Source organism: Coffea arabica, chromosome 2e (genome assembly GCF_036785885.1).
Source record: "Coffea arabica cultivar ET-39 chromosome 2e, Coffea Arabica ET-39 HiFi, whole genome shotgun sequence".
In the NCBI taxonomy this organism is placed as follows: Eukaryota; Viridiplantae; Streptophyta; class Magnoliopsida; order Gentianales; family Rubiaceae; genus Coffea; species Coffea arabica.
Window position 1 is genome coordinate 19,200,880 of NC_092313.1, and position 12,021 is coordinate 19,212,900.

A 12,021-nucleotide genomic window follows, 5' to 3' on the forward strand; every position below is an offset into this window, starting at 1 on the left:
TCTATGAGAAAATTGAGCTGTTGTTTATAGGTCTTCGCTTTTCTAACACCAAAAAAGTCGATAATGAAACTTGCAACACCACTGCTGCATATTTATACATCTCTTCTTTCTTTTTCTTTTTTTTTTCTGTCAAAAAGAAACTGTTCAACTGTGGATGCAGTTGTGGTGCATTGCAGGGAATGGTGGTTGTGGCTTGGTAGTAATTATTGATAGTCCTTATTCTTTTATTTTTTTTCATATTAGTGTTATCATGTATTTGCAATCTCAGGCTCGCTCTAAAAAAATAAGTATGTAAACTCCAGGTCTAATGCGGTTGATTTGCCAAAAAATGAAGAAAACCCACAGCCAGGGCTTCTGGCAGTAAACGCAAAATAGGCACGGGGAAATGATTCTTTGCTGTAATGGAAAATTCGGAATATTCTTAGTACCAGCATCTTTGATTAATCTGGCAAAGCAGACAATACGCTTTACATATATCAAATTCCTTAAAACACAATTGGCACAGAATCAGAGACAGAAAATCAAGCGGCCAATAAGATTTTAGGCCACTTTCCCTGCCAATTCAATCCATGAAATTCCAGAAACAAGGTACAACATAATCAGACATCCAAAAGGTCGCTAGATTGCAATCAATTCCACCATTGATGCACAGCAACCCCTTGATCTCTCAAGCTTCCGTACAAAGCTAAACACTGCCAATAGGCCCTCTTGCTTTCATTTTCTTCTTCCACTCCATCATCTTGAAAGTGGTTCTTGCACTCTAAGAACAACTCATCCACCAAGCAGATTGTCTTCTCCTCCATCATCTCATCAACAACCTGTGCTTCTGCCTTCATTACAACGAAGTCTTCTTGCCTCGCATTATTCTTCAGCCAACCTGATATCCCTGCAGCAGGATTCACCATGCTTCTTGATGACAATTTTTCTGCAGTAATCTCTAGATTGTATGTCTCAAAGTGTTGGTTTTCGGTTGGATAGTTGTTGTGAAACCAACCTTCAAAACCACTTTTGTCATCTGAAATCAAGATCCTTCGTCTATAACTTGCCAGGGAGTGGAAGTCCCCTAACAGATGAGGAAGGAATTTGATTTTCCTCATTTCATCTCTCGAGGACTTCAACAATGTCCTTCTGGGAGGCTCGAGCAAAGCATCCTCTAAGCCTTTCAATGCCATTTTCCTGGCGTCTTGTGCGATCCCACAAGGGATCGACCTTTTGGCTGAATTAGTCAAGCCATCTTTACTGCTAATTTTCCTCATTGCAACCATGGTATTCTCAAACCGTCGCAGATACACAATCCTATAATTTGATTGTCGTTGCATCAATCTTGAAGGATCATTGCTCAACTTTGTGATCACAATGCCGCCATTCTTCAGAACGCGGTCGACGGAATCAGCATTCTTGAAGCTGAAGCTGAAAACGAAATCAAAAGTTTCATTCGGAATGGAGTCCTCCAAGTTGGTTTCAGAGGCCACAATATTATCACTGTCACTCACGAAGTCCAAATCTTTCATCAAATCATCAAGGCTAGAACCCACGATGAGGCCTTTCTGACCCCTCTTGATCAGGCCTTCGTCGGCCAAATCACGAAAAAGAACAGGCAATATTTTGAAATTAGCCAGATCAGAGTTCACCTTAGAAGCATTGGAAGAGCTTCTTAAAACAGAGCCAATTGAAGGCAATGTGAGCAAAATGATTGCCAAAAACAACGACCTGGATACAATCTGCAAAACCTGCGAATCAGGCAGCTTAATTACCAAAAGGGTATGGGAATTCAATCCCATCCCACCACCATTCGGCTCCTTCACCTTGATTCCGGCGCTGGTTCTATACCCTTGAGCCAATTCCATGTTTTCACAACAAAAAAGAATGATTTTTGATCTTCGTGCAACTTTTTTCAACTACTAATCCTCCAATGCACCTTCACCAAAAAAGCAGCGAGCAAAGATGCAGACTTTTGAGCAATAATAAAGCCCAAAATCAAGAAATCTTAATTATAATTAATCAGGAAAAAAACCAAAGCCAACGGGGATGGAAAAAGGGATTTAGCGGGTGCAAAATCTGGCAGCGGTGTGGTTTCCACCCACAAGGGCCACACGGGTGCTTCGAGCTCTACACCAAAGAAGCAGCAGCTCCCTGATTCTTGCAATCTCCATACTTTTTTTCATTTTCCTCTCTCTCTCTCTCTCTCTCTCTCTGTCGCTGATATTCTGCTGTCCCCTCTCTCTGAATATTTAAAATGGGCAATACAAACGTTGTTTTCTACATCTTATGATGGATTTTGTAACCGACGACAACCTATAAACTCAACCACCACCATGCCCAGAGAGAGAGAGGGGAAAGGGACAAAATCAGAGAAAAGGGCAGCGAGAAATGGAGGAGGAGATGATAGAGGAATATATAGGTCGGGAGCGGAAATGTGTAATTTCCAATCCGGAGTTTAAGCATTAAATACAGTAGTGATGCGAACATCTTTGTGTTTGTTCACATGCGTGTAGGGACCGTGGGACCCTGTGGGGTTAAGTTCCCACATCGCTTGGGGGGGTTTGGGGGGTTTAGTAGTTAAGTGCTGCGGAGCACTTCAAAAGTTGCCGGCTTTTGAAGTGTCTTCGCAGAATCCATTTATCGAAACACTCATACAAAAAACTGTGAGTTATGAAAGGGTGTAGGGACCGTGGGGAAGTAGGTTGTGGTCGATAATTATGGGAATAAATTAAGAGGCTTCTCAGCTGGAATTTTGATATAGTTTAGTTTAAAAACCAGCAATTTCTACCCAAATAAGAAATGAATTCCTTGTGGAATTTGTTTGGTTTAAATGGTGGAAATCGAAGCTGGTGAGGAGAGGAAAGAGGGAGGAGGAGATTGGAGCGTTCGTTTTATTGTGTGGCATGAATTAACTTCGCATCCTAATAAATTATGACTTCCCAATTTTTCTCATGCTCTGTGCAAGTTCTTGTGGTTGACGCACGCGGGTGGATCAGAGGCCTTGCTGTACGATGCGATCAGATTCTCAAAGATTTTCTCCTATTTAAGTAAGTGACCTGTATCATATCTTATCTTACATATATAAAGCGAGAATCCGCTTGTGAACAGTAAAAAATGGGCCGGTTATGCCGTTATTTGTGTGAGCTTGAGGGGCGTTTTGGTCTTTTGCTGATGGGTGGCAGTGGCTCTGCTGGTATTTTGCTTTTGTCCGCTGGCTCTCTTGCATTGTAACCTTGCTCTGTCCGCGTGGCTCTTCATTTTGGTAGTCAGCAATGCTCTGTCCGCGTGGCTCTTCATTTTGGTAGTCAGCAATTACTATTAAGTTAGTGGGCGGTTGGGCGGCAAAAGCTTTCTAGAGTCTTCATTCTTTGCTTTATGTATATTTCACCTCACACGCATGTTTGGTTTCCTAAGCTTTTGTGTAATTGCAGTTGCTTTGCCTCCGATGGTGAGTAGGCAGTGGACGGTGTCTCCAGTGATCTCTGGTTTTGCAAAGTTTTCAATAGTCTTCACTTGTTGCTTTATGTATATTACGCCTTATTTTTGTGACTTTGAGGGGTTCTTTGGTCTTTTCCCATTTAGTGGCAATGCTTTTATCCGCTGGCTCTCTTGCATTGTAGCTTTGCTGGGCATTTTGCTTTTGTCTGCTGACTCTCCTCAATTGTAGCTTTGCTTTGTCTGCGTGGCTCTCCATTTTGATAGTCAGCAATTACTATTAGTTAGTGGGCGGTTGGTTTGGTCTTTTGCTGATGGGTGGCAGTGCATTTTGCTTTTGTCTGTTGGCTCTCTTGCATTGTAGCTTTGCTGGGCATTTTGCTTTTGTCTGCTGACTCTCCTCAATTGTAGCTTTGCTTTGTCCATGTGGCTCTCCATTTTGATAGTCAGCAATTACTATTAGTTAGTGGGCGGTTGGTCGGTCAGCTATATCCTTTCTTTTCTCCTAGCTTTTTTTCTTCTTCTTAGGTTCTGTTCTTCTTCTTAGTTTTGTTTAGCAGCTTAAGAAATGCCGTGGAAAGTTTTCTAAAGTTTCCTATTGACGCTTTATATATGTAAGATTTCATCTCACGTGTATGTTTGGTTTCCCAATCTCTTGTGTAATTACAGTTGCTTTGGCTCCCCAGTGATCTGTGGTTTTGCAAGGTGAAATTGGTTTCCCAATCTCTTGTGTAATTGCGATTGCTTTGCCTCCACTGGTGAGTAGGCAGTAGACGGTGTCCTCAATGATTTGTGGTTTTGCAAGGTAAAATCTTTATTGTCTCACTTAGCTGATTTTCTGATGGTTTCTGTAGATTAATGTTTGGACAATGGGTCGGAATAGAATATATAAAAGTTTAGAAGAGGCTAATGCTGAGAAAAATCGAAAGAGACGCGACCAACGTGCTGCTGCTCGCCAAAGGAGAAAAAATGATGTGCCATCAGGAGTGTGTACGCTGGCTGTCACAGCTTTTAATATACGTGAACCAAATACTATTAATCAGCCAAATATGAGTGCTGCAGAATCTTCATTAGGCTCAGACCCAGTGCTGCCATCTACACAGAATAATGCAGAGCAATTTCCAATGGTATGAGATGTTAGCTTTTATCTATTACAGATCAGATTGACTTATTTAAGCGTGTTAAACTCCCAATCTTTAACTATGCTGTCGTTGTATTGCAGGAAAATGAACAAAATGTATCTAGCTCTATTGTTGATAGTGCTAACGAGGTTTCATCAACTAATATAGGTATTGGTCAATCACCATTACGTAGAAAACGTCGATCTGTAAGACGCTCTGTTACTGATCCGTTAGCCACGATAGCTATTGAGCCCACAGTATTGCCTGATGTTCCAAATTGTCCGTACTGTCATGCAAAACGATTTCATCACGAACCGCCTGGTTTTTGCTGTTCCTCTGGTGAGATACAGCTATTATCTACTGAGATGCCGTGAGAGCTTATGTTATTATATATTGAAGATTCTGATCATGCTGTCGAGTTTCGCAGATGCGTTAGAAGCTATAATAATATGTTTGCATTTACCTCGATTGGTATTCATTCTGACAAATCTTTGGCTGCAAATTATAATGGAATTTATACATTTCGAATCCAAGGACAAATGTATCATTATATTAATGCGCTTATTCCAGAGGATGGTGAGAAGCCACGAAACTTGCAGCTTTATTTTTTTGACACTGAGCATGAAACAACGCAGCGGCTTTCAATTTCAGCTAGATTTCAAGAAACACTGGTGACAAAGCTTGAGGAAATTTTAAAGATCAATCCTTACTCTGCATTCTTTCGAGGATTACAAGATTTGCCAGACATGGATGATTATAAGATTGTGCTTGAAACTACGCCTGCTATAGATCAACGAGTTTTCAATAAACCTACTGTGTCACAAGTAGGAGCTGTTTGGACTGATAGTTCAGATTTTGAACATCTTAACTCTAAACATATACAAATTTATGGAAAGAATGGTCAAACGCAAATTGTTAAGCATTACTTTGCTTGTCATGATTCATTGCAATATCCTCTTATCTTTGCAAATGGAGAACCAGGTTGGCATCCAGGGATTGAGAGAATGCGCCGTCCGGATAGAGGCAATATTAGACCAGTTACTTGTGAGGGACAAACTGTTATAGCTACAGCTACAGCAACAACGGCAAATGATATCATTGATGCGGAAAATAGAGGTATTACCAATAATCATCTCCATATAGCATCGTCTATTATCTTTCTTTATCGATAAATAACATAAATATCATTATTTGTTTGTTTCAGCTATTAACCAAAAAAAAAGAAAACGGAACACGGTTTCATGTCGTGAGTACTATTGTTACAAACTGCAAATTCGAGATGCTGATCAGTCAATGTTATTGCATATAGGCAGATTACTGCAACAATACGTGGTCGATATGTATGTTAAGATTGAGTCAATTAGATTAGATTTCCATAGAGGGAGGAACAAACAGGCTCAACTTCGAACTGAGATTTATCAAGGCATAGTCGATAGCATTTCCAATGGTGAATCATCATCATCAGGTATTGGTAAACGTATTTTCCTTCCAGCTTCATTCATTGGTGGGCCTCGAGATATGCGACGCCGATATATGGATGCTATGTCTTTGGTTCAAAGATATGGGAAACCAGACATCTTTCTGACAATGACTTGTAACAAGAATTGGCCTGAGATTAAAAAATTGCTTCTGCCAACTGATAAAGTTGAGAACAGGCCAGATCTAATTTCTCGAGTCTTCCGTGCAAAACTTGAAGTCTTGAAAGATGAACTTCTGAAGAAGAATATATTTGGAAAAATAGCAGCTTACACATATGTAATCGAATTCCAGAAAAGAGGTTTGCCCCACGCTCATTTCTTAATAATTCTGAAACAAGGATGGAAGATGTACTCTCCTGAATCATATGATCGTGTAGTATGTGCTGAGCTGCCAGATGCTAGCCGCCATCCTTATCTTCATGAACTCGTTGTTAAGCACATGATGCACGGTCCTTGTGGTGCTATGAATCCAAAATGCCCATGCATGAAACAACATCTTGGATGCAAGGATAACTATCCTAAGGAGTTTACAGAAATCACACGGCACAGCCACAACTCCTACCCTCTCTATCGACGACGAGATTTTCAGCAATCAATAATTGTTCGTGGCCATCCTCTTGATAATCGATGGGTAATACCATACAATCCCTATTTACTCTCTAAATTTAATTGCCATATCAATGTAGAAATTTGTTCAACAATTCAGGCTGTCAAATATATATATAAATACATCTATAAAGGCCATGATAAAATTTTATATCAGGTGAGTAATACTGGGCCTATTGAAATTGTTGACGAAATAAAAAATTTTGTTTGTGCAAGATGGGTCTCTCCTCCTGAAGCAATGTGGAGAATCCATAGTTATTAAAACCAACCCGGACATCAACCCGGCAAGAGGACCGGGTTGACGGGTCAGTGGTTCAACCGGTGGATCACTGGTTGAACCGTTGGGTCACAATATATAATAAAAAAATATATAATATAATTAAATAAACATGTAAATTATAATATAATTACAGAAATTCTTAAATCCCAACAAGTTATAACCTGTTCATAGTTCATAGTTCATAATTCATTTCACACACATAATCCATAACCATATGTGATCAACAATTCATGAATTCAAACTAAAATCAGTAAATTACACACAAATATAAATGATAAATATAAGTATCAAACCATGAAACATAAGTCATAAACGACCAATTCAATACAACCAAACATAAAGTCATGAACATAAACAACACCACAATTATCACTTGAGTAGTTCACTCCATCTATTATTCATGCCCATGGTTCCCAACTTCTGCCAAATTCAGTACCACCAAATTCATTTACATCACAGCCCACATTAAGATCATTTCTTTCAACATTCTCTTCATTATTGGTCTCATCTTCATCTCCAGTGTCCAAATCATCCAAATTTAGAGTTTCATCTACATAAGTACAAAAATCAATGAATTATTCTCTAAATTTAGATAATATTTAGCCAAAAACGAAAAACAAACTAACAAAGAATAAGCAAGCATATGGCTCAAATAGAATAACTCACCACTTTGTCGGCTGATAGCAAATGTAGCTATTTCATTCCTAAAGCTTTCTAATTCAACTGGAGTTAATTGTGAAGGTTCATCATCCAAAATCCAAGTTTCATTGGCGCTGAAGTCCTCAAAATCAATAGGATCATAATTTCTACCCCTTGCATTTCTAATAATACAAAACATTAAAACTAGTTAAATAACAAATGTCGTCATATTAAAATAAAAATCAGATTGCAAAATGTAGTTTACCTTTGTTGTAGTCTTAAATTGTAGTGTACATAAACCAAATCATTTAGTCTTTGATGCTCCAATCTATTTCTCTTCTTTGAGTGGATATGCTCAAATAAACTCCAATTCCTTTCACAGCCAGAAGCACTGCAAGTTTGGCTTAGAACACGTATAGCTAGTTTTTGCAAATTAGGTGCAGTGCTACCATAACATGTCCACCATTCATCTATTGCAATAAATAAAGGAAAAAAGTCAGAATATAATATTTTACAATTAAAATCAAATCATCAATAAAAATGAAGTTAATTTTTGGGTACCTGGAAGCATGACATCACGATCTCGTATAGCAGAGACTCTACCAAAATCACCTTCAGCTTTACGAAATAATCTCATCTCTCCGGTCAAATTACTCATCAAATCAGGATTTGCATAAGAATATCTCTCAATCACATCCAAAAGTCCTGATGTTGCATGCCTGTGCTTTTCCAAATCAAGAGAATTATATTGATAAGCAGGATTGAGCCAATAACCTGCAGCATGAAGATTTTTGTGAAGCTGACTATCCCATCTTGAATCAATTATTCTTAAATAAGGATCAACTGTTTTTTTTTTCTTGTGAATCTTCTCAAAAGCTCTTCTCTGGCTCTATGCATGGCAGCACACAAGTATTCCATAGCAGGCCTTTCATCACTATCAACAATTCTTAGAACTCGAACAAGAGGCTCAGTTAATTGAACTATTATAGCACATTCTTTCCAGAATATAGAATCTAGCACAAGATCCACAAATTTTTTTGCTTTACTCTCCTTAGCATATGCTGAAAGAGTCCATTCTTTTGAAGTCACCATAGCTCTTAAAGCATCTTTTTGCACTAAAATACTTTGCAATGCAATGAAATTAGTAGCAAAACGTGTAGGAGCAGGCCGAATAATTTCTTTTCCACCAGTGTGTTTTCTCATCAAATGCAATGGATAACAATGATTATAAATGTATTTTGTTATTTTTGAAGCATGTCCAACCACTTTACTAACCTCATCTAACTTGCCCATATCATGTAGCATCAAATTTAGACAATGAGCAGCACATGGAGACCAATAAAGTGTTGGAAATTCCCTTTCTAATAATCTTCCTGCAGCAACATAATTGGCAGCATTGTCAGTGACGAAGTGTACCACATTTTCCACCCCAACAAATAAAACCACTTCTCTAAACAACTTATACAACATCTCTGCAGTCTTAGAAGCATCCGAGGCATCAACTGATTTCAGAAAAATAGTTCCTCTAGGACAATAAGCTAGAAAGTTGATGAGAGTTCTCCTTTGTTGGTCAGTCCATCCATCAGCCATAATAGTACATCCAGTTTCTTTCCAACTTGTACGAAAGCTATTAACAAAATTCTTAACTTGCTCAACATTTTTTGTCAATAAATAGCCACGCAAGTCATAGAAATTAGGCGCTTTGTAACCAGCCCCAAAAGAACAAGCAGCATCAAACATTGTTTGATAATATGCAGAGTTTGCTGCATTGAAGGGAATGGAAGCATCAATCATCCACTTCGCAACTGCCAAGTCAACCTTCTCTTTAGTTTCTTTGCTTTGCATCACACTTTTGATGGATGGTTGACCTCCTGGAGTAGCTCTTGGCATAAAAAAAGTCCCTATTGTTTTTCCTTTTTTGTGTTGTTGAAGAACTTTTTTTCCTTTTGAAACTTCACTAGTGGGAGGTGGTTGAATCTCTTGAAAATCTTCTACATCTTGCATGTATACCTCCTCTTCATGTTGTCTTAGATCTTGACCATATAAATCACTTCCCCTTGAGCGTTCTTTCAAGCTTCTTTTCTTGCTTTCCACAGCTTTCAAGTTTTCTAGCATTTCAAATCTAATCTGTTCATCAACCTTCAGACAAGGTGTTGTCTCCCCTTTTAAGCCTGCAAGGTGCTGTTTGAATCGATTGATACCACCTCCTCGAATTCTTTTTCCACAATGAATACATACCAAGCACTTAACTTTTTTGTTGGACACAGAATCTTCTCTACAATGAGACCATGCAGGGTCTGTCTTTCCCCTTGTTAGAGGTTGATTTTGAGAATTTGATGTACTAGGTGTTGGTTCTGTACTTGGTGTTTGAGACGGTGTTTCTCCAATAGAGTCCATTACAAGCTATCTGAAAAGTAATAAAACATATCTTTTATTTAAAAAAATAACATTTATAGCTAGGAAAATGACATTTATATAATGCCTTACTGTGAAAAAGTGAAAAAGTGAAACTTAAATGCAAACATAATGGAAAGCTAAATGCCTTACTGTCATTATCCCTTGAAAGTTCGATTGAGATGGATCCATATCACTATTCATGATTTTGATGTTTGGGGAATGAAATGAAATATGGTATCAAGATTCAAGCTATGGGAGGAATCACAAGAAGAATTAAACAACCTTTGTTTATTGTATCTTGTATATTGATTTCTCCATATCACTTTTTTTTTTTGGAAAGAAAAACTACTAAATTATATATGGCATTCCCTTACTACATATAGAAGAAGATGAAAAAGGAAAAGAGAAAAGAAGGTACTATGAGTTATTACTACAAATATTATAAGAAGTGAATGTCCTTTGTATATGCAATCAAAAAATATTTGCCCCGAGCTGCATATTAGCCATTAATATCATAAAATTTTTTGGTAATTCAAGGTGTCTCGACTAATTTAATTGTGCAAGACTAATAATTAAAAAAAACTTATATAGATTTTATTTTGTAACACAAGTTACACAACCTTTCCCAATGCCTTTCTTTTTAAATTTTTTGTTGGATAATATTAAACATAATCTATCGAATAGCTAATGTTCACGTATCCTAATTATTTTTGGCAAGACCAATTCACATGCAATTGATCTAAATCAACGTTGAAACAAAACTCAATTCAGATTATTTGGCATGGTTTAATTTAGAGCAGAAATTCGATGTATGTACTCAAATAAAATATAGTCACATGCTAATGCAAGAATCTATGTCGCATCAGTTATCTGTCATTTTTTTTTTGGTGGTACATTTTGCAATTCAGCTGAGCCAATATTGAGGAATAGCTGAGATTTAATTTTTTTTTTATGGATTAGGGATATTCTTGAATACTTAGCTTCAAATACTCTCGAATTAGCTGTTAAACTTGGGCTTGAGGTATTTGCAAGGTGAAATATGGCTCAACCTCTTTTTTTTAACAGAATGGGTTCGTGGCCTTCGGCAACAGACGTAATTAAAATGTCAAAGGTTAAATTTCCACTTTCTTGAAGCATTTCATCAGTTAAATTTCCGTTTTACTTACCTTCAAGGCTTCACTGGTGCTGTGGTCTGTCCGTCTGTGTCCAGCTGCAACCGGCAACAAAGCTTCAGCCTTCAATGGCAGCTTCGGTGGCAGCGGCAGCTTCCTAGAAGAATTCTGACAGGCGGCAGCGGCTGCGGCAACTTCGAACTTCCAAGGTGCCGTGGTGTGTGTCCAGCTGCAACCGGCAACAAAGCTTCACCCTTCAATGGCAGCTTCGGTCGCAGTGGCGCTTCCTGGAAGAATTCTGGCAGGCGGCAGCGGCTGCGGCAACTTCGAACTTCCAAGGTGCCGTGGTGTGTGTCCAGTTGCAACCGGCAACAAAGCTTCACCCTTCAATGGCAGCTTCGGTGGCAGCGGCGCTTCCTAGAAGAATTCTAGCAGCGGCTGCGGCAAGTTCGAACTTCACTCTCAGAGGCTAGAGCAATTAGCAAAGCAAAGGAAAGAAAAATTGAAAGCCGTAGCCCTGAAAAATTGAAAGCCGAAAAATTGGAACATTGCTTGCCGAATCCTTAAATGCTCAAGAAGTTCTCAAATCTCAATTCGTTCTCACTTCTCAAGAGAAACAAAGAAGAAAAGAATCCCTAAATGCCTAAATCCCCAATGACGGCCGAATGCCCAAATGCCCGAATCCCTCTTCAATTTTTCTGATTTTCTCTTCTAATTGGCTAAAAATGTAGCGAAAAGATGATAATGCCCATGTACTGTGAATGGTCAAAATAAAAGAATTGGGTAAAATGGTAACTTCAAAAAAATTGCCAAAACCCACCGGATTTATCAATAACCGCCGGTTCTAGCGGTTCCATGGTTCAACCGTCCGAGTCGAACGAGTCTAGACGGGTTCTTTGCAATTCCGATCTAACTAGTAACCCGGCCCGGTTTGATGACCGGGTCACCGGTTCGAACGGTTCGACCGCCGG

The 12,021-nt window shown here is 38.7% G+C and overlaps 3 protein-coding genes across 7 annotated transcripts; 1 reads left to right on the plus strand and 2 right to left on the minus strand.

The window, feature by feature from the left end:
• Positions 1-629: 629 nt before the first annotated feature.
• Positions 630-1,847, minus strand: LOC113728711 (uncharacterized). The gene has a single exon (XM_027253079.1). The coding sequence runs from the start codon at positions 1,845-1,847 to the stop codon at positions 630-632; it is 1,218 nt and encodes a 405-aa protein (XP_027108880.1).
• Positions 1,848-3,100: 1,253 nt separating this feature from the next.
• Positions 3,101-11,163, plus strand: LOC113728710 (uncharacterized). Of its 5 annotated transcripts, XM_072079606.1 has the most exons (6): positions 3,128-4,175; positions 4,272-4,544; positions 4,640-5,654; positions 5,743-6,647; positions 11,004-11,049; positions 11,149-11,163. In XM_072079606.1, the coding sequence occupies exons 3-5, from the start codon at positions 4,919-4,921 to the stop codon at positions 11,037-11,039; spliced, it is 1,677 nt and encodes a 558-aa protein (XP_071935707.1). In that variant the 5' UTR covers positions 3,128-4,175; positions 4,272-4,544; positions 4,640-4,918; the 3' UTR covers positions 11,040-11,049; positions 11,149-11,163. The 5 variants fall into 5 exon arrangements, with proteins under 5 accessions (XP_071935703.1, XP_071935704.1, XP_071935706.1 ...); XM_072079602.1 differs by lacking the exons at positions 11,004-11,049; positions 11,149-11,163 and having other exon boundaries at positions 3,101-3,898; positions 4,087-4,175; positions 5,743-7,737; XM_072079603.1 differs by lacking the exons at positions 11,004-11,049; positions 11,149-11,163 and having other exon boundaries at positions 3,101-3,894; positions 4,087-4,175; positions 5,743-7,737.
• On the minus strand, positions 7,301-9,656 carry LOC140037148 (uncharacterized). Its single transcript, XM_072081351.1, has 5 exons — positions 8,447-9,656; positions 8,103-8,315; positions 7,807-8,011; positions 7,569-7,723; positions 7,301-7,452 (listed from the first exon to the last, which is right to left on the minus strand). The coding sequence occupies exons 1-5, from the start codon at positions 9,654-9,656 to the stop codon at positions 7,301-7,303; spliced, it is 1,935 nt and encodes a 644-aa protein (XP_071937452.1).
• Positions 11,164-12,021: the final 858 nt, after the last annotated feature.

Bases quoted from the DNA above. Each gene is read 5' to 3' on its own strand.
- LOC113728711 (XM_027253079.1), bottom strand. From the start codon at position 1,847: ATGGAATTGGCTCAAGGGTATAGAACCAGCGCCGGAATCAAGGTGAAG.
- LOC140037148 (XM_072081351.1), bottom strand. From the start codon at position 9,656: ATGCTAGAAAACTTGAAAGCTGTGGAAAGCAAGAAAAGAAGCTTGAAA. The intron at 8,316-8,446 runs GTGCTGCCATGC...TTCATGCTGCAG, and splicing joins GCCTGCTATGGAATACTTGT to GTTATTGGCTCAATCCTGCT. The intron at 7,724-7,806 runs GTAAACTACATT...TTGTATTATTAG, and splicing joins AATTTAAGACTACAACAAAG to AAATGCAAGGGGTAGAAATT.
- LOC113728710 (XM_072079602.1), top strand. From the start codon at position 4,919: ATGTTATTATATATTGAAGATTCTGATCATGCTGTCGAGTTTCGCAGA. The intron at 5,655-5,742 runs GTATTACCAATA...TGTTTGTTTCAG, and splicing joins CATTGATGCGGAAAATAGAG to CTATTAACCAAAAAAAAAGA.